The sequence below is a fragment of the Aspergillus ibericus genome (genome assembly GCF_003184845.1).
Source record: "Aspergillus ibericus CBS 121593 unplaced genomic scaffold BO80scaffold_9, whole genome shotgun sequence".
Lineage (NCBI taxonomy): Eukaryota > Fungi > Ascomycota > Eurotiomycetes > Eurotiales > Aspergillaceae > Aspergillus > Aspergillus ibericus.
The window spans coordinates 635,652-661,186 of NW_020292107.1; the positions used below are offsets into that span (position 1 = coordinate 635,652).

Consider the following 25,535-nt stretch of genomic DNA (forward strand, 5'->3'; position numbering starts at 1 on the left):
GGCACCTCCATCCTCTCCTTCACCAACATCTCTCCCAAAAACGCCCTCAACCCCATCCCATCCTTCCAGCCATCCATGCTGACCGGCTTGTCCAACGACCTCATCGACGTCTCCCACAACACTCTCGCATCCCGACACTGATGCGTCGCGCCCACCCCATCAATATCAAAGATCGTCCGACCATGTCGATCGAGCGCTTTCCGAGGCCGTTCGATGGTATCATCCGCAGCACAAATAATCCCCTACCATGATATAATCAGTCTCACTCCCACAACCCAAGGTATCAAAGCCACCCACCTGAGCAATATAATCAAAGCAATGCGCCCAATGACCCCGATCATGGACCATATCGTCCGTATGCGCCCCACTCGTTGAATTGATTTTATTCTCCGTCGTTTCGGGGAATATCAGCGCCCGGAGCGCGATCAGGCAGTGTAGTTGATGGAACATGGAGATGCCCCAGCCGAGGACCTTTCCGTCTGGAACATCATTGGGGTTGATGCTGTCGGGGATGGTGTGTGAGCGGATGCCTCCGCCACTGGGTGGGAGGAGGATGGATTCCCATGATTTGGCGTCGGAGTCGTCGTTGGTGATGCGTTCGAGGTCGGGGCGTTCGGTGAAGATTCGGCCGTGGGTTTGTTGGGCTGAATCCGGGGTATGGGTCTGGGAGGGACAGATGGGGGGAAGGATGTGGGGGAGGATATCCGGGGGTGTGCGGAGGAGAATGACGATGGTGATGAGGAAGAGAGTGGTGAGGGTTAGGGAGATGAGGCAGGGGGTGGTGTGTTGCGACTTGGACATTTCATGACATTGCTGGATTTTTGCTGCTGGTTTGGATGGAAATTGCTGAGGTGGGTTCTTTTATTGGGCTGGTTTTCTTTATTGTTGCCCGATTGGGGGTATAATCATATTGTGATCCATGGTTGAGGCCCGGGAGATGAGGTTATTCCTTTGTATGGATAATTAGAGTTGCTGCTATACTTGATGTCTTGATGCTTGTACACACTATACACACAGTAGGGTAGAATTCACATGACCTGCTATGCCTGCATAACATCGCCATCATCGCCAGACACTACTCCGTAATCCAGACCTGACCAACTCACCACCACCACCACCCGAACTACCTGCAAACTGCACTGCAGTCCAGCCACACTGCACCAGCAACCCAGTGGCGAAAACCGGGCAACCTGCAGAACACTAAACAGTACTCCGTATTCCGTAATGTACAGACTAAAGTACAATCCCTCAGGATGACTTCCCTGTAACTGGAACCGAAAAGCCCGCCCCTACAGAACCTACAGAACCCCGAATGCCTAATCTCCTCCCCATCCAGATCTCCTCACCCCATCCACTAATGACACATGAATCCATGACACGGAGTTAATCCCCTTGAAGAGGTAGATACCCTTCCGACCCCTCCGAACCAAACAAAGATTACCCGACCAAGACCAAGACCAAGACCAAGACCAAGCAAGACCAACACCGCCCTAACCTAACCACCCCTAGTCCCGTCCCTAGCCCCATCAACTACCAACTAGCTGCAAGTGACTAACACCCTAGCTTGCTTCCTGACTGGTCCCTTTGCATATGAAATCTTTTCTTTTTCCCTGCTCCGTACCCGGGAGGGAGATACGTACTCCATTCCCCGGAGGGAAATTCAGCCAGCCTCAGTCTTATCCACATGCCGGATGGAGTATGGGGCATAGTTAGTTTGTTCCGGGCCGGTGGATATTTATTTATTTACCGTATGGAGTATAGTACAGAGTCCTCGGTAATGGTTAATACCTTGCTAGACGGGTTATTAGACCGAGGTAGTCAGTCGGGTAGATAGTTAACATAGTAGACAACTAAGTACTCCCTAACTAGTGGAGATGATAATGATCGCGATAACCAGCGACAAACCCCAACAATAATCTACAATTTACATAGCGATAGCAACCCCGGGCTCCAAACCGTAGTGCATTGCACCGGCGACTACTTATGTTCATCGGGGTTTGCATAGGGGACTCCATCGCCACTCATGCGGGCTGCATACTAGTAGTGCCCAACCGCAACGACAGGGTTTATATTCCCTCTGAGTACTCCGTACTCCATACTCCATACTCCATATACGGAGTACCTTGTAGATATCCCCGGATTTTTTTATTCGGTTCTTGTTTTCGATTTGGTGGATGTATACCTCTATAAGAGTATCATAATAGTAATAATCATCTGGTTAGGCTCGTCATCATCATCTTTCATCGATGTGACCACTTTTCTACCTAGATACTATCTCTATCTATCTATCTATATATATATATATATATATATATTTGATATGAAGTGGTTCACGAAATGAATGATAATATGAATCTTCCATCACCAATACTCTTATAATACTATCCAGAGAACCGAGTACTAAGCCCTCCCTCACAACCCTCTCCGTAGACATGAACACTTCCCCGCACTTAGAAAAGAATGCGAACGAACAAACGAACGAGTCAGGAAAGGAACCCAACCAACACTACTACCTATCCAGTCTCCAACACAACAAAACACCACTGAATCATTCTCCTTCCTCGAACCCAACAACATGACATAGTACATACATACATACATGCATAGGACTAGGACTAGGCAAAAAGGCAACAAACAACCATCTTTCTGGAAAGAGCGATGTGGCTATTCTTAGGTGCAGGTTCATTTTTTATCATGAAAACATCCCAGCCTTACTCCGTACTTGGGGAGGTGGGTGAGGAGAAACGCACGAATCATATGCCTTGTCTTGGCGCTGGGTGCCTTGCGCGGGTATAGCGCTTTCATACTTACTTACCTACCCTGTAGTTCGGTTAGGTTGGTTTTGCCACTGGTATATGTCTATATCCATGTAGAATATAAATAGTTTGGGTAGGGGTATACTATGGTATGGTTAGGATTGGTAACTAGGTAGGGATAAGGTTGTGGTAAGCGAGGTGAGGATATTTTTATATGCCGTGTTGGGTTAACTCTAACTTAATTATCTATTTAATTTTTTTGGGATAGCTATGGCTGATTGACTCGGGTTATGGTTGGTGGTGGTGTGATTTACTTTCTCGACTTCGACTCGGTAGAAAAGCATCGCTGCCATGTAGTACTCATGTTGTCCTACTCGTATTGTATGAATCCATCAGCCAGAAACAATGCTGTCATATCTAACTGTCCTATCGTCGGTTCATTGTCTTGCTGATTGCTGCCGTTTGTGAAACCTCCTTCTTCTGGTCACCTCGTGGCTTTGACAGCTGCATGGCAAGATCCTGAGAATCCAACTAGGGTAGGCCAATGTGGTAAACGATAACGCTGGTGCCGCAAAACAACATCCAAAGTGATGCATCCACTGTGGCAAATCCCCGCATAAATCATATGTCAAAGGTTGGTGATCCTTCCGCCCTATGCGACAATGTTGGCACTTGGCTTACTGGTATCCGTTATGCTTCCGTGAGAAGTCGACAGCCCGTTCGCAAGGGGCATAACGGTCTGGACTGGGCGATCCAAGGAAAAAATTTTTCAGCGCACGGTGGTAGGTCAATCATTATGATAGATGCATCACCAGGCGAAATTATTCATCGGACTCGCCGACACTATTGCTTGACGTCAGGGCCCGGACCGCAGATCGCGGGACTCCCTACGGAGCACTGTGTAGATACTTAGTAGTTTGTCTTTTCAGTCAGCGGATGACATTGCCTCAGCGCAACGCTAAAAATCTCTGGCGCTGTATCGCAAGATCTCGGGGTCGGCGAGCAGCTGCTGTCATAGGTCGGTGTCACCGTCTAGCCACACGGGCTATGCCGCAACAGGAGATCATTTGCCCACTTGGCTCGGGTCATGGCCCCAGCCACACCCCATCGGGCGTCAGGCACGGGATCCAGTGCTCGCCGGCCTCGGGGACTCTGTATGTTTCAACTGCTTGGTACGGTATAGTAATCACTGCTCCCGAGTCATGCGGCAGCATCGCGGTGGATACGGTGGTCTGTTGAGCCCTAATGGCTTGCCGATCATTGCTCGCCTGGATGCGGGGGGTTCCGAACTCTGAACTGCTCGGGGCCTCTGGCAGCCGTGTTCCGTGAGGCAGACAGCCAGATGGACTGGACGGCGGACGCATGTGATATCCATTTCTAGAGTCTGGACGGAATGGCGGATAACTCCATGCGTATCCGATCGACCAGAGAGTGCATAACTCAGGAGGGGAAAGGAATAGGCTGTCTCGGAACGAATGTGGAGTACCCAATAGGCATCGCAGCAGCAGGTCCCAACCGTAGTAGCGGGACCAAACTGCGAGCCGGAAGGGGCACTAGCTGAAGCATCAATTGGAGATCTCAACCTGTGAATTTTCATGATTTGCTTGCTCTTCCGCCGATCTCGCAGGTCTTCCTCCTTCCGGAAGAGGTTTCCGACCGAGCCAAGTCGGGTTCCCTACGATTGGAAGCCGGTCCTGGACTGGGCCGGCCAGATGGATGCACAGTGCTGCGATCCTTTTGCCGTATGGAACCTAATTTGGCGACTGGGCCGAGACTATTGGGTGGACGCAGAGCTTGATGCATTCGATCAGTCTGCCAAAGACCCAAGATCTTGTATCTCGGGATCTGGTTTAGTCTCGATTCAGATTGATTATTGCCCGGAGGGCCGACTGGCCGACGCCGTGTCTGGCGCTCAAAAATTGAGCGAGTCTGCGGTATCGACCACATACATACAGTACGGTAACATGCATCAACGTGGATTCACCGTGATCGACGCCGGTCCCCGAGGGGATGGTGCAACCGTCGAGTGGCTGCCATGTCCTGGATGATCCTCCTGCATGCCTCCAGCAGGATTCGGAAGGACCTGACGAAGGCAGTTGATGACATACGCACAGATAGGCAAATGATGTACAGTATCCTCTACTGAGATCACTCCGACCCCTCCTCTGTGTAACCTGGAGCAAGAGGTTTCTCCGCTGAAGGATGACGATGATTAGCTTCCAAGTGCAACTATCTGCATGGCCACGGTTCCACGGGATTTGCGTCTGCAAGTTTCACTAAGCATGGTGCCCGGATCGAGCAAACAATTCCGTTTAAACTTTCTGTTGGCCGCGAGGGAGCCCAGTGAGTAACACATCGTCTCGGCATAACCTCCAAAGCCAGGGACTCGGTTTCCACATCTCTGACGGGTAACACCAAGAGCTAGACGTCAGATGATGGCCGGGCCTGTCCATGTCGATCGACCCAGCTGGTTAGCATCGCGGGGCACCAGGTCGTGAGTTATTGGTCAATATCCGGTCTGTGCATGAATCCCGGTAGGACTTGAAGGGAGGGGGACTCTGCCATGGTTGACGAAGGAGGTCGCCGAGAGGATCCCGCGAATACAAGGGCATTCTGACCCCTGTCGGCACTACTGACCTAGCTGGCTGCAGATATCGACACGTAGCCGGGGGTAGTGACATGCTGATCGGAAGTATCCCATGCTTGTGCTCGCCAATAGTGGCGATCTATGCTGTATGATGAATGCCAACTCCGAGATGGAGTAGCAGAGAATGCAGATTTGACCTGACAAGTAGGGGTGACAGGGAACAGCATATTACCCATGCCCACAGCCAAGACTGAGGCGTGATCAAGTTCCCTCTGTTGCTATTGTTCGTAATTTCAGGATCGGCACAGGGGAAGCCATGTGACAGCCAAGGAAGCGTCTGTGTGCTGTCTGGCACCGAGTTCTGTCCCAGTGTACTCCGCCGTGATCATTCTGCATCTTAGATTAGGGGACAGGATGAAAACCCGAGAATTTCCCCTGGAGAGCTGGATAGAGTGATGTGGGGGTTCGAAGGGAGTCTGGACTCTGACCAGCGCCCGACCGAATCCTCAGGAAGCCTGGACACGATCCAAGAAGTGTCCAGTTCCATCGGCAGCAAGTAAGATCCGGTGCAAAATTGGTCTCGCCGACTCCTCCTCCTGCCTTCCCAATGCGGTATATAGTCATGCCAATCAGCCTGGATTCGCTTATCCCAACACACTGTTAGCGGTCAATCATAATTCCTAAACAATGCAGGTTAATATATCAAGCAATCTCGATTGATTAAATGCCCATAGTCACGGATCCATTAAAGTCGGGCGTCCAGGATGCCAAGGGCCACACTAATTACTTCCCCGGCCCCCCGGGTGGTAGTTCCAGACCATCCGGGCACTAGATCGACTAGTTCGCGCGCCGAGCTTCCTTGGACTGGAGACGAGGACGTCTGATGTCCAGGGAAAGGGGGACGAGGGGCGGATTACGGAGGACGGTCGTCAGGGGAACGTGGACCCCCCTCGTTCAGAGTATAGTGTAGTGGCCCGGTGGCAGGCTCTAGATGTTCACAATTAATATACCGGGGTACTCCGTATGATCAGGGGGGGCATTTGGAATACCCCGTATCAATGGGCTCGTTTATTTAATCTAAATTGATTGATATAGCCGACCGACAGTCCCGAGCGCTTATCAATCCGTTGGTGCGGAGGAGGAAAAAGAAAGGGCAGGCCCGAAAATAATGGAAGAATATTAATGAATGAATAAAGAAAACCACAAAGAAAATTTATCATCACCCAAATGGCGGAGAAACTAGTTCAGTTGGTAGGTCCCAACGGCTTGGTCAGCGCTTACTTCTGGTCGATGAAGGCGTCCACGCGAGTCGACGCAAGTAGCAATGGCTTCAAAGTTCAGCATCCTAGACACCCCAAAATAGCCGTCCTATGGATGCACCGCATCAGTTTCATGTTGGTTTCATCGGCGGCAAGACTTCGTTCTGGAAGCCTTTCCTGAGCTCCTACTGGCGACCCGAGAAGGGTCAGGGGTCAGCATCCCAGCGCTTGTCAGTGGGCAATGCGAGCACCAGCATGCAGAGGTCGGCGTAGTGCATGGAACTAGGCCGCTAGCCCCAACACAATGTATTTCCATAAAAAGATCCTGTGCATGCGGACACTGCTCGAGCTGCTAGTCACTAGCGCTACACAGTCGGGCGCTTGTTTGAGGACTGCGACAGAGTTGCTCCAGGTTAGTGCATGCCACGAGACGAGCTAAGGAGGATATTCTGGGAGCCTTGTGTGACCGTGGCGAATAGGTAATGCCTTGCATTCACGGTGTTTAATCTCAACGCCGAATTTGGGGGCCAAATTGGCCGCCATGGCATCTCATCGGTCGTCGCGACAACGATGGGGCCCCTGGAAAATTGACACCTGCCACCAAGTGACATGCGAAACAGTTTCTCTAAAAAGTGGGGGGAGTGGGGACCGCGTCCTGGCACACGATCCCGTCGGAACGCCATGATGGAGGTGTCACTCCGTATCCGTTCGTATCATGGGGCACCGGGATGAAAGGTGCGTTTTCTGGTTTTCTGGGTTTCGACGTGATGTACCTGACAGACGCCCGTCCATTCTAATTCTGTATGCGTCCTGCCGTACCCTACTGATAAGATATGTTGGCTGTTTGTCCGGCGTGATTGGTGTGGCTCGTGGGGTCACCACACACTTTACTTGACGCTATAGCGTGCGCTCCTAATTTTAGCTAATCCAGGTTCACCCCCAATGACTGTGACCAGGAGGACATCTTTCAATTACTGGCCGGTCGATCACTCCCCCGACAAGCTGAGCACCAATCACCTCCCTAGGGGTAAGATTCCCGTACGAGGTTTTTCAATCGGACACATGGGAGCAGGGATTATTCCCTCCGTCAATCTGACATTCTGGACAGCGGACAGTGGACACGCCCAAAATAGGGCTTAGTGATCCCGGTCAGGTCAATCCTTGGGTGTTTTGATTTACCTGTCAGCTAAGGTTACGATGATCAGGGATAGTCCTTGAGTGGCATTATGGACCGAGCGAGGTTCCAGACTGTTGCCCCTAACTCAGATGACATCGCCATTTTCCATTGGCTACCCTCGTAACCTGTGTGGTAGGTAGAAGAAGAAATAAGCCGTTAGTGTCAGCAATGCTTGAGAAGGAGGGCGACTATCCTTCCCTGCCGAGAAAACGTCCTCAGAGTTAGGGGACCGTCAGCATGGTAAGATTTTGGAATCTCATCTGGATCAATTAGGTTACACGCAGCATACCTACGTGGTTTGCCACGTGCGGGAAAATGACTGGGGTTCTGGTGTTGTATTACCTGATGTATCGACAGGCCAGGTAAGAAAGGCCTGGGTATTCCCCCTTGTCAGCTTGCATCCCAAATTCAGGGTAATCTTCAGTGGATGCCCCAAAGTACTGCTGAGGCTCGGAAATCAGTGGTGTTAGTTATGGATATGGTTAGGATATATAATTGTGGGTCGCTTCATATTATCAACACTCTTGGAGCCCGCACACATTAGTACTCCCTACCTATTAGTCTATAGATACATTATAGATCCTAGATGCATGCTGCGTATGGGCCTAGATTTTAGGACAGCAGCCACAGACTTCTGGAACAACTAGATCCCTGTCAGCGCTCCAGTGAAACAAAGCCGCAATATTGGGTTTCCAGAAGGTGGGCGAAGAAAAAAAGGAGCGAAGGGAAACCAGGAGCATGCCCCACCAGAAGCATTTGTTGCCATGCAGTACGGAGTAATCTCGAAATGGTTTCGAATGCATTCTAGAATTCGACGACTTGGTGACTGGTGTAACCATCATTGTCGAAAAATCCCACCGACCAATCAGTCGCACGGACACCCACCGCATCTCGAGGAGCCAAACTTAGCAATCCCACTCGAGAATATCGGTCAGTTCGGACCATGTCGGCAGGTGGAAGACCATGACATAGGGAGAGCCACATCACCGGTGCCACAGGGACCCAAGGGAGCGGTGTAAGAGGAGCGAGGACTCACTTGTTTGCTGCGCCTCACTCCGGTCATCGCGGCATTAGCGCACGGGGATCTTCCAATGGAAGTGCGGTAAGATCCGCCCGATGACACACGATGGGCTCTTAAGATGTGGCTCAACAAAACCTGTGGCGCTCCGCGGGCTCGGCAGCTCCGACCTTACTAGTAGCGTCTTGCGACCTTCGGAGAAGAGCGTCGGATGTGTGCCGTTCGTTGAGGTATCCATACCAAATTCTCTCAACCCGACCACATGCATACTTCGCCAAACCTGCGACTGTCTTTCCATCCTGGAATGAAGATCTTTAGACTTGGTGTGCTAACAGTGGCTTATGGCCGCGACATTAAGTCATTCGAACAATCTCCCTTTGACGAGAACAATCGGACCGAGGAAAATCAATGGCCTATCCTTTCTTTGTTCTTTGTTACTCCGTACGGTCGGGTGTATTTCGTACAACGTATGAGAACTGTAAGGTCAGTCGGTAACTGCACGACTCAGCCTTGCATGAGCCACAGTAGACCCACTCAACCGGGCGCCCTCGATGTCATTCTGCTCCTGTCGCCATGTTTGACTTGCGTTCCATGTCATTTGCACTATGCCATAGTTTAAAAATGGGAGAAACAAGCGATAGCTTTGTGGAGTCGACCCCAAGGAACGTCATAATCCTTCGAGTAGACATCCATTGATGGGTGAACGTGCGATGGGCCGTCGTCCAGTGTGCTTGGCGTATCAAAGAACCGGACTATTGAAATCCATAAGATCCCACGTTATAACGAAACCCGAGGTACTGCATAGGTCTTGCACAGCAACTGTGCGGCTCTGTCTGTACCGATCCGTGTTCATCCAGTTTGGGCGCGATGATTGTCCACGCCCGACGCCCTAAATGAGAATCGTCTTCCCGTCTGCGACCATTTCTGGATCCTGATTGGATCGAAGCGTCATGAGCCAATGACGCTTCATTTACCTGTCGAGAGCTGTTGACCAATCGTTCCGATCACTCGAAAATGCACGTTTCTGAAAGGGGTGTCGTGACGGTGTGGAGCTGAACTAAGATCGCCAACAGGACCCATGAGGTTGGCGAGCGATGGTGTTCGGAACTGGCGGCCACGGCCCAGATCCAGTTGCTTAGTTCGCTGCTAGTAAGGACTCCCGTGCCTCCTGGATTGAGGATGATCTTGAACCACATTGACGGGACGAAGGAGCGTTCCGCCCAGAGGAGTCGGATGAGGGAAAGAGTGACAGGTCGACCTGGCACGGTAAGACAGGTTACCTTACCGTCAAACCATTTGATACGTCTCCAATTTTTTAGTCACCAGTTTCATTGGCATCGTTTCTCAGAATCGACTAAGGTTGGGTAGGCGCACTACTACAGTGTAAGCGGAATTCACTAAAGTCGCCCAGTCCAAAGGACTGCGATAGTGACTACGAGTCACGTCGTTGAGACAGGCATGAGGGGGAAATTTGCCACTATCTTATCAAGAACAATGGCCGACCATGGTTAGCAGGAATGTGGAGTGGAAACAAACAAACACTGAACCGCTCGAACTGCTACGTAACTGACAAGGTTTGGTAGATAGTCAAATGGGCTACCGATAATGCCAAGTTTTTCGAGCGCGGATTGACAGTGTGCCACTACGGACACGCCGATGACACCTGCGGATACGAATGTCAGGAATGCACGGAGGACGGCGACCCCGTATGCGTCCAGGCCTCCAGATCCGATCCTTAGTAGCCCCCCTATCATAATTCATTTAATTTACTGCGATCGGTCGCTTAGATACTCGGCTTCGGGGCACCTCACGATGGATGAGCCTCGAGACGACCTATACTTCATACCAGTCTAGTACGGTAGTACTAGTAGTGGTGAAGGATTGGTAAGATCTGACCCCCTCCCGTACTCCATACCCAGGTTACCGTCGCTCCGGTTCGGTTACCTTACATGCAGGAGGATGCGAAGAAGCAAACAGAGAAGTCCGCGGGATAATCGAAATTAGATAATGGGTAAGAACAAGGACGAATAAAGGCAGATCCGACCAAACAGAAAAGGAATGCACGGAAAAGGGGACTGATTCAAGATTCTGATAGGACCCGGATTTGAAGGGCGATTGTAAATGCTCAAAGTTTGTGGAGGCTTTGACAAAAGTTTGGACGGGCGGCCGTGAGTGGATCGCGCTTGGGGTTCCTTCTTACTGTTTACGGTAATTCTTGGGGATACCTTGGGTATTGAGCAACACCAAACCCCGAACTTTACTGTACTATTGGAATTTTAACGTGCCCTACTTGTCATTGTAGATAAGCACGTTTAGTGACAACCACACGGATGAATAGCACGACACCGTTCGACCCGGAAGACCTCGTTTGGATTGGTAAGGGGGGTCTGTCAAACTGGATCCATCCTGGAAGCCCTCGAAGCCTGATCACGGGGGCTCGCGGTAGCGTTGGTACGGCCCGAAATCTAAAGACATGTCGAATAGTTCGCAGAAAATTCCCAGAAGGAATAAAAGATCAAGCAACCAAAAGAATAACTATACTATGGAAATAAATAAAATATAACTAAAATAGTGAAAAAAGATGTAGGAAAACCATACTACAGCAATTACATCGAGAAGATCGCTAAAAGCAGCCAAAAACAAAAGCAAAAATGAAAAATAAAAAGTCTTCCTTGAAAGATCCGGCTGGCAGTGCAGTATGATGCAGGGCTAGTGGTAATACTTATTTTCGTACACTCAAGCGTATCGAGGTGCTAATAATACCACCTAGTTTTAGGCCCGGTTCACTGCCTGCCCCTGCTCGCGGGCATCTCCACCCAATCCACTACCCCTGTTCCTTTGGTGTGTTTTTTTTTAACTTTTTCTTTTTTTTTTTTTTTCCTTTCCCTTGGGTGAACAGAGATCCATTCCCCCCCTCTCTCCACCACCCACCACCATCATCATCACCATCATCATCGGCATCATCCACCCACACCCACACCCACCCCGGTCTGTTTGGGACCGCGCTAATCACTAGGCTCTGACTCCCCTGTCTGCTGCGGTGCACACAACCCCCAGTACTAGTCTCGACTTTAGTGTGGTTTTCTTAGTTCGTCCGTAGTTGGTCAATCCCAGCCCAGTCTAAATCCACTCCGAGTCCAAATAGTAGTACACTGCGCTCATAGGGCCAGCAATCATATAACATTTATCTATGCTTTTACGCCCCCTCCTCCATCCGATCTTCTTCTTCTTCTACCCCCCAGAATCCTAATTTCCTCTTTCTTTCCCTCACATACGGGTCGGGTGTTGGTGAAGCTGTCAAGGAGACACCCTACAAAAAGGAATACTTCTCCGCACCTCTCGCCTCTGCCCTCAGCTCTTCTTCTTCTTCAATCGTTCCAAGAAGCAAGGCACCGAGTACTACCGATCTGCCTCCCCTTCCACTTCCAATCAATAACCTCCACCACTTCTGACACCTCATTGCTTTGCGTCGCTCTCATCCTTCGGTGCCTTTTCTGCCTTCCCAACACCCTGGATACGGATCTGCAAGTGACAACACATATCGTTCTTCGCCTTGCAGTTGGAAGATACAATCCCCGAGCGCCCAGACACGTTCTTCCGAAGTGCCCCCTGACCTCTTTGGGAAAATCTCCGAAGCTTTCGTTGAAGTTTGCCCATCTCGGTTTCAACTAGACTCCGGTAAATACACACTATCAGGCGATAGTAGGCTCCCGTGCGGGCCGTTCCCATGTTTGAACTCAATAACATCTCCGGGGCCCTTGGCGACCCAAGGAAAACCTGCCGGATATTATTTTATGCCACGGCTTGAGACATCAAATCGCTAACGCTCGTCCTGCCGCAGATCTATTGTACTCATCTTCCCTCCTGTACATTAACCCTCGCATCCTCCCTCCTGCAGAACCAACAACCAACCAACCATTTACCGAAGCGTGGGCATGCAATCCCACGGTGATAATCCCGACTTTGTGCTGTTCCCTACCCATTTCACCGGTGACAACAAGATGCTGGCCCTGGATTCGTCCAGACAGCAGCAGACCACATACTTCCAGCCCTTCCCAATGGATCCTACCTTTATTGATCCTCGCGCGTTCCATGTGGATGATCTGAGTGGGTTCGCGCAGACCCACGATCCAACCAGTGCACCTCAGCCCTCAAACTATGGTACGACGCCAATCTATTCCGATTCCTACTTGGACGCCAATAAAGCTGGCGGTTTCCCTCCCATGCCCGCCACACCCCCGTCTCTTCCTTATTCTTCCGATCATTTCATCCCAGGCCTCTCTACTGCATCGGGTCCCTCAATTGCAAGCGCCTCGTCCTCGGCCATAGGATCACCTAACGCCGGGTCTGCGCATGTCCTTCTGGAAGACTGGATCCAGACACCCAACGGTCTGAGACATACTGCAGCCATGAGTGACTATTACTCCAATGAGTGCTTTGGGAACGCGCTGGAATCGGACAACCTCTACCAGCAGAAATGTTCTGAAAGCTTTGTTGGTGGGTCACGACTCTCAAACATCCTGGTTTTGCCAGGATGCGCTCGACGCTTTGCTGACCACTAGCTCATCTTACAGACCCTTCTGTGATCCAGCCGATGCTACAACTGCCTCACCTTTCTCCGCCTGACATCGCATTCCCGGATCAGTCGGACTTTATTCTCGCGCAAGGCGGATTTATGCCTCAATCCCCTGACCCTTCCCACCTCCACCCTGCAGAAAGCTACGCTGGAAACCAATCGTTCGCACAGCACGTCGGTGTTGTACCGACACCATCCCCTCCCATGATGCCTGCTATCCCCCAGCCACGTGCAGCTTCGGTCTTCGACCGGAGGTCGTCTGTCTCGTCGGTCCAGTCCCAGCGGTCCAACCCAAGCCCGGCTGCCAGTAACGCAGAGTCCGACGATGACACCAAAGAGAAGGGCCGATGCCCATTTCCAGAATGCAGACGGGTCTTCAAGGATCTCAAGGCTCACATGCTCACGCACCAGTCGGAAAGACCCGAGAAATGCCCCATCGTCACTTGCGAATACCATGTCAAGGGCTTTGCCCGCAAGTACGACAAGAACCGGCATACCCTCACACATTACAAAGGAACCATGGTCTGTGGCTTCTGTCCAGGCTCTGGGTCACCTGCCGAAAAGAGCTTCAACAGGGCAGATGTCTTCAAGCGCCACTTGACATCCGTGCACGGCGTCGAGCAAACGCCACCCAACTGCCGGAAGAGAAGCCCCGGTGCCTCGGCAAGCAAGGGAGCCACAGGGTACAGCCCCGACGCGACCGGCAAGTGCTCGACTTGCTCCATGACTTTCAGCAATGCTCAGGATTTCTACGAGCATCTGGATGACTGCGTGCTTCGGGTTGTGCAACAGGAGGAGCCGAGCGAAGCCATTAACCAGAAATTACTTGCGGAAGTCGAGTCGGATGAAGAGGTGCAGAAGACGATGGAGAAACATAACCTATACGACACGGCTGGCACTGTCGATTTATACTACGATGAACTTGACGATGACGATGATGACGCTTATGAATTTTCGAACCTGCGCTCGGGCAAAGGCTCGTTGAAGACCACCAAAGGGAACTCCGGCGCGGCCACCCGTCCTATCTTGGGCGTCAACAATGCGGTCTCCAAGCATTCATCCAATGGTGCCGCTAAGATGCGCGCAACTACATCCAAGCGACGAAACAACCGTGATCGGTATCCCCAGTCCTGGGGTTGCCCCAGCAGCAGCATTAAAATGAAGAAGCGGGTCCTCTGTGTCTTTGATGGCCAACGTCGCTTGTGGAAGGATGAGATGATGCTCGATAACGAGTTCGAAGTCCGTGTCAAGCTTCCTAGTGGTGCAGGAGATGGCACGACCCGGGAAGCGTACGTGACCGACTTGGACGTCGAGACGCTGAAGCGTGCCGAGGGCGTTTTGAGCGCCAGTGAAGAAGAACGCGGCCCTTGGATCGACACCCATGCCACCCAGCTCATCGGACCCCCGGCAGATCTGCTGCCTGATCTTTGCCCTCAACCGCATGATGCCGAGATGGAGATGATGCTGTAGATCCCGAATTCCTCGGGATTCCAATTTTTCTTTCTTTTCTGCCTATCATACTTGCATATTGTGGGCTTTGCATATGTGGCATGAGGAGAGCGATTTCTTATATTGTGTTTGACCAGCTTATCTTGATACCACTACCGTGCGAGTGTTTTTCATTGATAGGGACTCATGGAGGCTGTGCCCGTGGCCCTGTAATAATATCCTCCACTATGTCTTTTTTCTTTTTCTTTTCTGGCTGTGCCTTGGGCGTTTGGACAACGAAAAGGGAGCTTCGTTTGATATGCCGGTCATCCTTTACTTTGAAATGTGGGCACACGACCCGTTGAATATAAGAGCAAGTTGACAGAATATTGACATCCTGAACCCTGTTTCTACTCCGTACACTCAGACTCAAGTACATCCACCCTTAAAAGTGTGGCGGGCGGCGATCGGAGTCTTTTGCCCGTCGGCTGCCCCACATCCCCTCTCCCGCATTCTGGCGACAGCCTTCAAAGGTGAATCCGAATAATCAAAGCTATCATTCCGATATCACATCCCGCAAAATGCAGTTGGGTCTCTCGGAGGGCCTGTCCTCTCTCGTGGCGAGACGGTTCGTCGCTGCCAAAGATGCTGGCCACCTGATCTTCTCCTCGACGCATCGTGCGACTATTTACGCTTCAGGCCTCCCGGTAATTAAGCTCCCCTTCTCCGCTTCCCCTTCTTCCGGCTTCAGCGTGCTAACGCCTTGTTTCCCGACCCCAGTATCAACTTCGCTACTGCCCAGCACTTGCGAAGAAACCCTCAGGCGCGCCCAAGGCAGATAAAGGTCCCAGTGGACCGAAACCCGATCCCTTCCAAGACCCGTCTCCCGATCTGTTAATCGCCCAGATTCCCCGTGAGAGCCCGTCGCACATTCTGGTCTTGAACAAGTTCCCCGTAATTCCGGACCATTTCATCCTTGCAACAAAGGCGTGGGCGTCGCAGACAGACCTTCTCGACAAGGAAGATCTAGCGGCCGCATATTCCTGTATCAAGGCATGGGAAGAGGGAGGCCAGCCAGATGGCACCGGGAGCAAGAAGCTCTTTGCGTTCTTTAATTCTGGAGAGGAGAGTGGTGCCAGCCAACCTCACCGGCACTTGCAGTTTCTTCCTGTCGAGGCCATGTCACAGGGTGACTCGGGGAACTGGCAGCCCTTGATTGATGCCGTCTCCTCGCAGCCGGCATCCAGCGGGTCGGAATTCCAGCACCTGGCTCAGGTGCCTTTCGCGCATTTTGCTCTTCCTTTGCCCCCGAACCCATCGGGTGAGACCCTCCATAGAATCTACTTGTCTTTGTATAGAGTGGCAGTAGCAACGGCAAAGGGGGGTCTGCGTGATGGTGCCCATGAGGTCACTGGGCCTGCCGCTATCAGTTACAATCTTGCCATGACGAATTCAACGATGATGATCTGCCCCAGACGAAGTGAAAGCGCTCGGATTCCTGTTGACTCAGGAGCAACATCAGATGTTGCCGAGGCTGGCATTGTCGCACTTAACGGTACCGTCCTGGCTGGTACCCTGATGGTCAAGGCTGAAGCCGAATGGGATGAGTTGCGCCGCAACCCGGCATCACTAGGTAATGTTCTTGCAGCGATCGGATATCCTCAACCGGACGTGCGGGAAATTTCTCTTTTATAGCTGGTATGGGTGCATCGCGGTTCGCTTTAGATATTCAATAGTTAGCAAGAGCATGTCCGGGGTGTCTGTGAAGCGGGACTGCTTGACGGGGTTTGGAGTGGAGAGAATTATAGCCCTCTGACCCCTTGTCATTGAGGCCTGAAAGCATTAGATAGCATAAGACGTTGCAAAGGAGAGCTGACGACGCTGGGGATCACGTGGCCGGACAGCATGGGGAATTCGCACTGGCAGCTTCTCTCCATCTTCTGCCAACTACTCGCAACTTATCGCTTCATCGCTTCATCGCTTCATCGCTTCATCGTTCACCCTCACTCGTCTGCATCACACACGGAATTTCTATTAGTATATTTATGCTTGTTTCTACAATCCAGTACGGTACTCCGTACATCTGGTCATTTCCTGTTCATGCCCCTGCCCATCTCGCATGCCCAGCCACCATCTCCCCCCATGAATCTCACTTGTCAAAAGCCAGCGCTTGTCAGAAAGGGATCAGAAGGCGACCCAAGGTTGAAAGGTGTTAACGGAAGGGTGTATATGGATAACCTCCAGACACCGTTGTCTCTTCTGCTTGCAACATCAGATGTTCATGCCAGTAACTTCACACCATTTCTTTTTACAAGTTGCATTTCCAAAGTGGTAAGACCCTCCATGAGCCCAGATGTACTGAGCAACTTTTTTCCACGAGATCTTTGGTAACCGGTTGGTGCTTCGAGGACGGCAGAAGGTGTAATGGCCGTTTGCCTGCCTTCTGGGCTCCGCGCATACAGCTACCGCTTCACAGAGAAGGCGAATCTACCCGGTGTTAGCACCAATGCCATCAAATGTGAAAAAGGTCCGATGACTGAATAGCTACTGGCCGGGAGACTTACATCTTTCTCTTGCCACTGGGGTTTCCTCACACGTTGGTCCTTGGACTTGGTCAACGTGCGGAATCTGCCACGGAGGGTTGACTCGGCCTCCTTGAATCCACCTATCCTTTTGATGTCCTTATATGACAGACCGCGGAGCTTACAGTCGATCAGGAATGCGTTTTTGGTCTCACGGGGGTAAGCAACGGGTCTTTCCGACAGCTGTCCCTGGAATAGGGTGCTTATACCATTGGGACTCTGTAGCTCCCAAGGGTCATCAAGTCTACAGGGACCCCTGTAGCATTGGTGGTAATTGGCAACAGGGAAAAGCTCGTCGTATCCTGGATTGGCTGCACAGCCATCGCTGCTCGACAGCACGGACGGGGGATTGAACCTCGTGGACGATGAGAATAACAACGGCTGGGGAATGTCTAGGTTATCATTGCCGAACTGTGAAAGATCGACCGGACTATTGCTCACAGCAGCCAGCTGTCTCAATGCGCCACTGATGTCCTCGTATAGTTGTGTCTCGTTCGATAGACGCGGTGTGTCCCATGTGAAGTGATCGTGGTTTGTCTCCTGACTTGGCGCATCGGCTGCTTGCTGGAGCTGAAAACCTAACCACGGAAATGAGGTGGTAGCTGAAGTGAAGTCGTTATCGGCAATCAACGCAGACCTTTCGTTGGGCGGTCTTGGTGACTCTGATAACACATTTCCCGTCATGCTTGTCCACTCTGTTTGAAGAGAAGACATACTAGACTCAGACATGCATTCCTCGGATGTGGTGATGGGCGCACTGCACGATAACATCGCTGCTGATGTACTCTCTGCTAGTGAAGCCAAGGTTGACGCACTGGTAGCCATGAACGTACTGATGTTGACAGCTGGATGTACAATTTGAGAGGTGGGATCGCCAGCACTGACTCCATCATTTATGAATGATGTTCGTGGTGGCTCAGGATGTATAGCGTTGGCATCGTATTGGCTACAATCTTCGATTTTGATGGTTTGCATCTCAGGCGACGTGTTGGTATCATGAGCCAGCGTTGCTTGTTGGCCTTGGAACTCGTATGATGGTGCAGTCTCATTCCCCAACTCAAACGTTGAGTAATAGCTGGGCCGACGACAAAGGTTTTCTTCTCGAGACAGCTCTTGCATCGTCGCGTATTGGCTCGTCATTCCGATGAGGTCCCTCGAAAGTCGCTCGTCTGTTTCTATATGATGCAGCATCTCTCCGCCCCCACAGTGAGTGACTGGATGCTCTGCTATACTCCCTTGTGGACCAGAGGATTGTACTTGGAAGCATGCACCGCGGTGACCAAGGAAAAACAGGTGGGAATGAAAGTCCGACGAGATGGGATTCTTCTCGACGGTAATTGGTCTTGGGTCGTCTGGATCAACAAGGACGCGCAGCATGGCTTTAAATCGAGGAACGAATGCTTCTTGCTATCTTCACCGCTACTGTCTCCTATGCTCTGTATAGACGTTGGGTAAATACTATGCATTGGACTTGGGTGCCAGGCTATGCGCGTCGTCGGGCTTCCAGGGCACCTGCAGGGACTGTTGTGGCTGCTCAGCACATCAGGATCTATAGGGAGAGGTTTCACTTTGTTCACCGGTTTGGCTGACTCACCCAGAAAGCTCGAATATCAATGGCTCTGCGATTATTTGATTTTCCAAGTTGGGTTGAAAGGCACCAATAGCCGATGGCCTTCAGACCAGCCAGACTCTTCCCTGACCGAAGGCAACACGAAGGAGCGGTATGGAGAATATTGAACACAATGCGCCTCTAGCGGTGCCGTTGCTGTCCTCTCCACGACTGCTCGAAGGCCGAATGAGAGGTATTTCTTCTCTTCCGCCACCGATAAAATGGCGATGATGTCTCGGTGGCCTACCCTCTAAGGCAATAATCGCCGTTCGAGAAGTAGTTCGACAGGGTTCTCGGGGCACACGGTTCGCTTTGCCAAAGGCTATATCCCATCCAACATAGAACGTAAGGAAATGTCTCAATCCTCAAGGGAACGGGTCGACTAGGACTCAAGCACAGGGCCAAGCAGATCTGATTCAAGGGATCCTGGAGTTCCTCCCCATCATTATAAAGCAATGGTGCCATCATCCCCTTAACGCCCTCAATCCCGGGCCCCTGGAATAACCACCATGTTCCGATATGGCTTGGGCTGTTCGCATCGCCGGGAGCTAACTCCTTGTTCTTCACAGAACGATATTGTTTCTCCGGACTAGACAATGTTGGTTGAAGCACTATACCCCTTTATGCTCTGATTAACAGGCATGGATGTTGCCGGACGAGATCAATCACGACAAGTGGTCCAGTTTACCATGCATTCCTAGATTCCCCGCAAGGATCAGCCAACCCCATCTCTTACAGTGGGCCACCTGTGGTCCAAATGAAGACTCCCGGAGGGAATCCTCCTTTGTGGCGCCGCAGGTGGAATCAGGGAAAAGGGGACTTTTTCTCCCCGGTGCTGGCATTTTGACGAAGTTAACCGGTGGGCGTGGTTGTTTTGCAGCAGTGAACGCCGATCGGGTAGCGACATAGGGCTTTGTTCGCATATCCGCTTTTTTCCCTCCTACATTCTCAGACGACGCAGTGACCTCAAGAATCCAGAACATCCCATGGGCCCAGGAAAATGGGACATTTGATCAGACAATTCGGAAGCCTCCCGTCGGATCTGCGGGTGCGTTGTTTTCTCCGCCATTGGCTCGACTGATATGCTTTATCTACATTTCTGTCCCCTAAATTTCGGGGATTGAAACCCACTTTTCCTCCCGCACAAGCCGGAATCAATCTGCATATGCAGATCATCTCTGACATTCACGTACCCACAAAGCTCAGACAACCAGTGCGTACGGAAAGCATATCCATCTAAGAAACAAACCCACAACGCTTCCGATTACCGCACAAAGTCAAAAACAGAAACCAAAGTCCAAAAAGCACCGGCTGAATTTGTCATGGCCCTAGTCCTGCACAATTGACTTCACCCATCCATTTCACTTTACTTCACCGCTTGATTCTATCCACCCACTGCACTCCAGCATCCCCCAGGCTCCGCAAGCCCCAAACGTCTCTGCATCCGCAATCGCCCCAATCAGACCCTCCCCTCCCGTTCAAAGCAAACCAGCAGCAGCAGACGCACCTGTGGGTTAGAGATTAAGCTTAACCAACCCTTTCCCCCCAAACACCAGATGTCGGCCTTGCTGACTGCTCCCTAGACCGTGGGCAGACACTAGGCACGTCGAGATTGGTTCGCCATTCTAGCCTTCACCTTCATCCCGGTGAATCACAGGATGGACGGGTAGGTGAGATAGGTACTTTTGAACATTATACGGTGAGTACATCACCCCATACTTACATACATGTATGCTGCATGCATACATACATACAGTGTCCTGGCCTACGGAGTACTCTAACCTCCACAATAAGAAAAAGCAAAGACCTCAAGCAAAGAAAGAAGACCCCTGATCCCAACTCAATTCTTCCTTTCCTTTCCCCGCACACACGCACGCACGCACGACCAATCTTCCCTCCCTTTGCGTGGCTTTGGCAGATCCATCAACCATCTGTACTCCATGTCGAATACCTTTGTAGTACTCCGTGCTACTACTACTGATACTAGTACATGAGTAGTTGTGGGTAACGTCACCCCCACTCCATCCCCAAACCCATGTGCAACGACCAAAGATACTAGAATAGATGAGTAAAGATAACTGGGTAGGTAGGTAGGTAGGTAGGTAGGTAGGTACTTTTCACCCCTCGCACAGATGCTCCTTCTCCTATTCATCGGGGAGGGGGAGGGATTTCAGTCAAGTTGCACCTTTGAGCTGCAGGGAACCCGGATGTTGGGTACTAACGGTGACACCAAGGTGGTCTCAGCGAAGGGTGTGGTCAAACCTTCCCTCAGGCCGGCCCTGACCATCTCATTCCGAGTGAAGGGACAAACTGAGAAACCACAGACAACAAAGTAAAAAAAGAAAAAGGAAAAAAAAGGGAACGGGATGCCATGGGGTACATCTGAGCTCTGCGGGTAGCTAGGAGAATTAATCAATTCTACGATGAAGACAGTCGGAGAAATCAGGCAGGGAGCGCTCGGTCATGTCCTACGCGGAAGCCGCCTCTCTTCATGTCTGTTCCCGCCCTGCCTTCCCGGTTTGCCAACAGGGCCTGCTGGCTGGTCCGGCCTTGCGGCAGTGGCGCGTGTCCGCTGGCTATTTGCAATCGTTTCTCCATCGGTGCGTGGATTGGGATCGGCTTGCAGTTCGTTTCCTTTGCGAAACGCAGGCTTACTGTACATGGCCGCGTGAGGAAACGATGAGGGCCTTTCCCACCTTGGCCTCGGCCGTGGATGGAGAGGAATGCCTTCCTACTGGGAGCTCACAGCTGATCCGATTTTTCCACATGTTTGTATGCTAGAACCCTGCGCGGGCGTCGGTAGATGACAGTTCCGCCCTTCAACAGCCACACACTCCACTGCCCTATGCGAACCGGACGGGTGGTTAGATTGCCGCAAAGCTCCGCGGGTGGTTCCCCTCTGGGCCCTAGCTATAATGATATGACGGTGCAGGGGGAGGCCGTTCGTGAGGAATGATATGCAAAGAATGGGCGGCCGGAAGGGATTTAGGGTACGTCGCTGTCCTGCACCCGCCCGCTGTAGCTCTGGTACCAGTCTAAAGACCGATCGACTAAAAGTACTATAATCGCGTCAGCGAATGAATCCCGTCTATCCCGATGCATGGCCACAACTTACCCATGAGTAATGTGAGAGTAAAGGCGTATAGTATAGCCGGGGACGTCATAAACGAATAGACAAGTGGGAAGTACCGCGAGAAGCTCACGATGCTTGCAAGGACTATACCCAGGGTAAGGCGGGTTGTCGCGCTGATGCTCGTACATCGGCGGAGGGTGTGGCGCCGCGCTAATAGTACAAACCCACCAAAGAAGAACATCGTGAGGGAGGCAACGGCAAAATAATACACATAGACGAATTGTAGAAGTGCCATATACCTCTGCAGAAGCTGATCACTGCTTAGGTTTCCGGGATGAGTTTGGTTGGAGGGCATGATCCTCATGGTGGAAAACAACGCCGCAGTCACATTCCCTACCAGGTCACTGAGCATGTCTCGGATGATGGGGATTTGACCCGTTCGATAGGACGGACATAACGGATGGTTCGGAAGATCATCCAAGATCCGGGTGATTGCAATCTGTTCGTTTATGGCCCCTCGGCTATAGTCGATCTCCATGTCGGCAATGGTGGTTCGAAGGATCCGAATCGCATGGTCCGGTCTAGGCCGTGGCTCTTCACACGCCCACAAGATCGTTTCCGCCAGGTACAGGAGTTTTAGCGTGATGTCTAGGCTTAGAGCAAGGATCTGAGACCCTTCAAGGAGGAGAATGAGGGCCACGTGGAACGGAAAGTGTAGCTGAGCCCAAATTTGCTGCGAGTACTTTCCCAGGATCCGTCTCGGGGAAAGGTCGAAGTATGCTTGCCACAAAAAGTACTAGGACCAGGAGGTTAGCCTTCCGATTGGAACTGGGTGCAACCGGGGGTCCCTCAATCATCACCAGGGCCATACCACATTGGTCGTGACGCCCAGGATATGAACAAACGACCACTTCGTCCAGCCGCCCGGGCCGACTGTCTTGTTGACAATCCTCGTGACAGCAATGACGCCTTCGCCAATGATTATGAGTGTCAGGAGGCCCATTCTTGTATTGAGATGGGTATCTTGGAGTCCAATCCCGGGGGTAGCAGATGAAGTTCCCATTACCACCCACATCTCCACCCCGAATAAGGCAAACCATACGGTCCATATATAGGGACTGAGTCCGCGCTGTTGCTGGAAGGCATAGTACATCTATAGGAAGTTATTTGACCAGATCCCTGTCTAGGCCGCCCCAGGTAGCTTACCAATAGGTACGTCAAACTCGAGATAAACTGGGTTCCAGCGATAAGGGATACACCTCTGGCTGCGGGCATCATCCGTCTTCGGAGGAATATGGTATTGACGGTGTATTGGAGAGCGAGTAAGAGTCGACTTCCGCCAAGGATAAGGCTCAAGGACTGGAAAGCCCAGACATTCTCTGCCCGAACCCGCGTGGTAAATCGTGTGCCTGCTGACGCAAACCCGACCATGGCAGCCAACTGAACGGCCTTGCAAATCCGCTCAAAGATGGAATCTCGGGCAAAGCGAATGTCAAACAACGTAACCTGGAGCCAGGTAAACCAGATGACTCCAAGGAAGCCGATGTAGGCCCATAGTGCTGACGTGCAGAGTTAGGTCGCGCTCCGATCGTACTTGACAGCCAGCATACCTTCTATATTGTTGATCTCATGGGTAGCTGTGAAGCTTGAAAGGTTCGCAACGAAGAACAGGTCAAAAAACAGCTCGATTGGGGTTGCCTCGGATTGACGGCGAAGGTGCGGGCGGTCTCCATCCTTCTCATCGATGGGCGATTCGATAAACGCGATGACGCTACGTTGGCTGTTTGAGTTTCAGACATCATTCATACACAAAAACATCTCCTAGGTGGTTCAACTCACTGCGTGGCTGCTCGGGCACGCGCAGCTCTACTCGATGGGTGGTCGAACCAGGACATAAAGGGGACTGGAATCATAGTGATGGACCTTAGGATGACTAGACACTAAACGATGGGTATCATGAAAGATAAAGGAAAACCACGCCGGATTGATGGTCGACGAGAGACGTCGGTGCAGTTGACCGGCTTCAGGGGAGCCGATGGAATTCCGGCGCTTCTCTCGGAAAGAGCGATGGTGATGCTCCTGGAATTGGGCTCCGGAAAAGGCAGCTGCCATAGACTGCGGGGAAGGCGTTCAGGGGGAATCAAGGCTCATCAGGGTCGGAAGTGTTTGCAGATGCTGCCCCCGAGGTCCCGAGACCCTCCAGGCCTCGCGAGTTTGCAATCTCGTCAGCTGCAGATGGGTTCTCTTCAGTACCAGGAGTGATCCCAGCATCTAGTTTAAGCTTCTCGTAGTTATCCCCAGCTTCTTTTATCAAAGCCTGGATCTCCACCTCCCGGACAGCGATATCCGCCTTCTCCTTCCTCAACTCTTCCATACGGTCGATCATCTGTGCCTTGGATTTTTCTAGGACAGCCAGGTTTATACGCAGACGATCAAGACTGTTCGACAGACGAGGAAGCGAGGTCATCTTGGGTGGTGTCCGTGGACGATCGATGTGATCTTTGCCGCCACCCATAGCAGCTCTGGTCTGGCTGGCTTCGTAGGCCGCTTTCTCCTCCAAGTCCGAATCCTCGTCGTCTGACAGACCTTCGGCATCATCGATGAGTTCCCGCATCTCTTCCCGTTGTTTTCTTTTCTGCTCCTTCTCTGCTTTTCTCCCGAGGGATATGCGCCCATCTTCCACGAATTCGTCAAACCCTTCGGCGAAATCTTCATCGTCTCGAATAAGCCTGGTATCCCTAATATCCTCTCGCCGCCCTTGCAGATCCCAGTCATCGTCTTCCATATCATCTTCGAGAGATATGAAATCTTTCTCCGTAGACAGAGCGCCTTGTTCCTTCGCCAACCGAGCTCTCCGGGCCTTCTTCTCGCGGATCTCTGCTTCACTAGGAATAGCAGCAGGCGTTGAAACCTTCATGACCTCACCAAACTTCGCAGCCACATCAACTGCCTTTTCGGACTCATCTTCGGCCGCAGGTTTAGGTGTAGACGGGGTCGAATCGCGGAGCTCCTTCAAATAATCGCTGCTATAACTCGGCCTATCCTGCTCCGGCCCTACCCTGAGAGGAATCTGACCACCCACACCGGACGGCGTCAAGGAACGCTGAAGCGCACTTTTCTCCAGAGCTCGTTTCGCAAGGCCGGTTCGCTTGGGAATCACCACTTCGCTTTCCTGGTCGCCCTCGTCCGTCATTGAAGTTCCACCGGGGCCGAACGAGAGACGCATTTTCGACTTCTGTTTCGTTTTGATGGCTTGGGGGCGCTTAACGACAGGCCCCGAATCTAGAAGCTGTCCATCAGTATCCAAGCCCTCTATAGTTGAGCCTGATCACGAATACCAACCTTGTTCATCGGCGTCATTTTCCTCATCATCGCCACCAATCTTGCGGGGCTTCCTGCGATTTGCAAACTGGGCACTCATTTTCCAAATGCAGTGTAAGCGCCTCGAGTTTCCCTGATCAAAACCACTC

At 51.6% G+C, this 25,535-nt stretch overlaps 7 protein-coding genes across 7 annotated transcripts; 3 read left to right on the forward strand and 4 right to left on the reverse strand.

Moving 5' to 3' along the window:
* Positions 1-104: 104 nt before the first annotated feature.
* On the reverse strand, positions 105-1,048 carry BO80DRAFT_423043 (uncharacterized protein). The gene has a single exon (XM_025718952.1). It carries the CDS (start codon positions 799-801, stop codon positions 220-222), a length of 582 nt encoding a protein of 193 aa, XP_025577933.1. The 5' UTR covers positions 802-1,048; the 3' UTR covers positions 105-219.
* Positions 1,049-4,173: 3,125 nt separating this feature from the next.
* BO80DRAFT_288322 (uncharacterized protein) lies at positions 4,174-5,060 on the forward strand. Its single transcript, XM_025714974.1, has 2 exons — positions 4,174-4,883; positions 4,973-5,060. The coding sequence occupies exon 1, from the start codon at positions 4,352-4,354 to the stop codon at positions 4,802-4,804; it is 453 nt and encodes a 150-aa protein (XP_025577934.1). The 5' UTR covers positions 4,174-4,351; the 3' UTR covers positions 4,805-4,883; positions 4,973-5,060.
* Positions 5,061-12,732: 7,672 nt separating this feature from the next.
* zfpA (putative C2H2 finger domain protein) lies at positions 12,733-14,843 on the forward strand (the record flags this gene model as incomplete). Its single annotated transcript, XM_025715518.1, has 2 exons — positions 12,733-13,294; positions 13,360-14,843. The coding sequence occupies 2 exons, from the start codon at positions 12,733-12,735 to the stop codon at positions 14,841-14,843; spliced, it is 2,046 nt and encodes a 681-aa protein (XP_025577935.1).
* A 379-nt stretch (positions 14,844-15,222) lies between these two features.
* BO80DRAFT_288378 (putative bis(5'-nucleosyl)-tetraphosphatase) lies at positions 15,223-16,601 on the forward strand. The gene is made up of 2 exons (XM_025714975.1): positions 15,223-15,508; positions 15,582-16,601. Exons 1-2 carry the CDS (start codon positions 15,383-15,385, stop codon positions 16,494-16,496), a joined length of 1,041 nt encoding a protein of 346 aa, XP_025577936.1. The 5' UTR covers positions 15,223-15,382; the 3' UTR covers positions 16,497-16,601.
* A 471-nt stretch (positions 16,602-17,072) lies between these two features.
* On the reverse strand, positions 17,073-18,760 carry BO80DRAFT_349832 (uncharacterized protein; the record flags this gene model as incomplete). Its single annotated transcript, XM_025715519.1, has 2 exons — positions 17,073-17,288; positions 17,366-18,760. 2 exons carry the CDS (start codon positions 18,758-18,760, stop codon positions 17,073-17,075), a joined length of 1,611 nt encoding a protein of 536 aa, XP_025577937.1.
* A 1,962-nt stretch (positions 18,761-20,722) lies between these two features.
* BO80DRAFT_288382 (uncharacterized protein) lies at positions 20,723-21,300 on the reverse strand. The gene has a single exon (XM_025714976.1). It carries the CDS (start codon positions 21,142-21,144, stop codon positions 20,833-20,835), a length of 312 nt encoding a protein of 103 aa, XP_025577938.1. The 5' UTR covers positions 21,145-21,300; the 3' UTR covers positions 20,723-20,832.
* A 677-nt stretch (positions 21,301-21,977) lies between these two features.
* BO80DRAFT_453263 (uncharacterized protein) lies at positions 21,978-25,486 on the reverse strand (the record flags this gene model as incomplete). Its single annotated transcript, XM_025721993.1, has 8 exons — positions 21,978-22,051; positions 22,108-22,861; positions 22,937-23,218; positions 23,272-23,624; positions 23,676-23,845; position 24,005; positions 24,262-25,347; positions 25,408-25,486. The coding sequence occupies 8 exons, from the start codon at positions 25,484-25,486 to the stop codon at positions 21,978-21,980; spliced, it is 2,799 nt and encodes a 932-aa protein (XP_025577939.1).
* Positions 25,487-25,535: the final 49 nt, after the last annotated feature.

Excerpts from the sequence above, each read along its gene's own strand:
- BO80DRAFT_423043 (XM_025718952.1), bottom strand. The coding sequence starts at position 801 with ATGTCCAAGTCGCAACACACCACCCCCTGCCTCATCTCCCTAACCCTC.
- BO80DRAFT_288322 (XM_025714974.1), top strand. The coding sequence starts at position 4,352 with ATGATTTGCTTGCTCTTCCGCCGATCTCGCAGGTCTTCCTCCTTCCGG.
- BO80DRAFT_288378 (XM_025714975.1), top strand. The coding sequence starts at position 15,383 with ATGCAGTTGGGTCTCTCGGAGGGCCTGTCCTCTCTCGTGGCGAGACGG. Across the intron at positions 15,509-15,581 it reads TTTACGCTTCAGGCCTCCCG|TATCAACTTCGCTACTGCCC; the intron begins GTAATTAAGCTC and ends TCCCGACCCCAG.
- BO80DRAFT_288382 (XM_025714976.1), bottom strand. The coding sequence starts at position 21,144 with ATGAATAGGAGAAGGAGCATCTGTGCGAGGGGTGAAAAGTACCTACCT.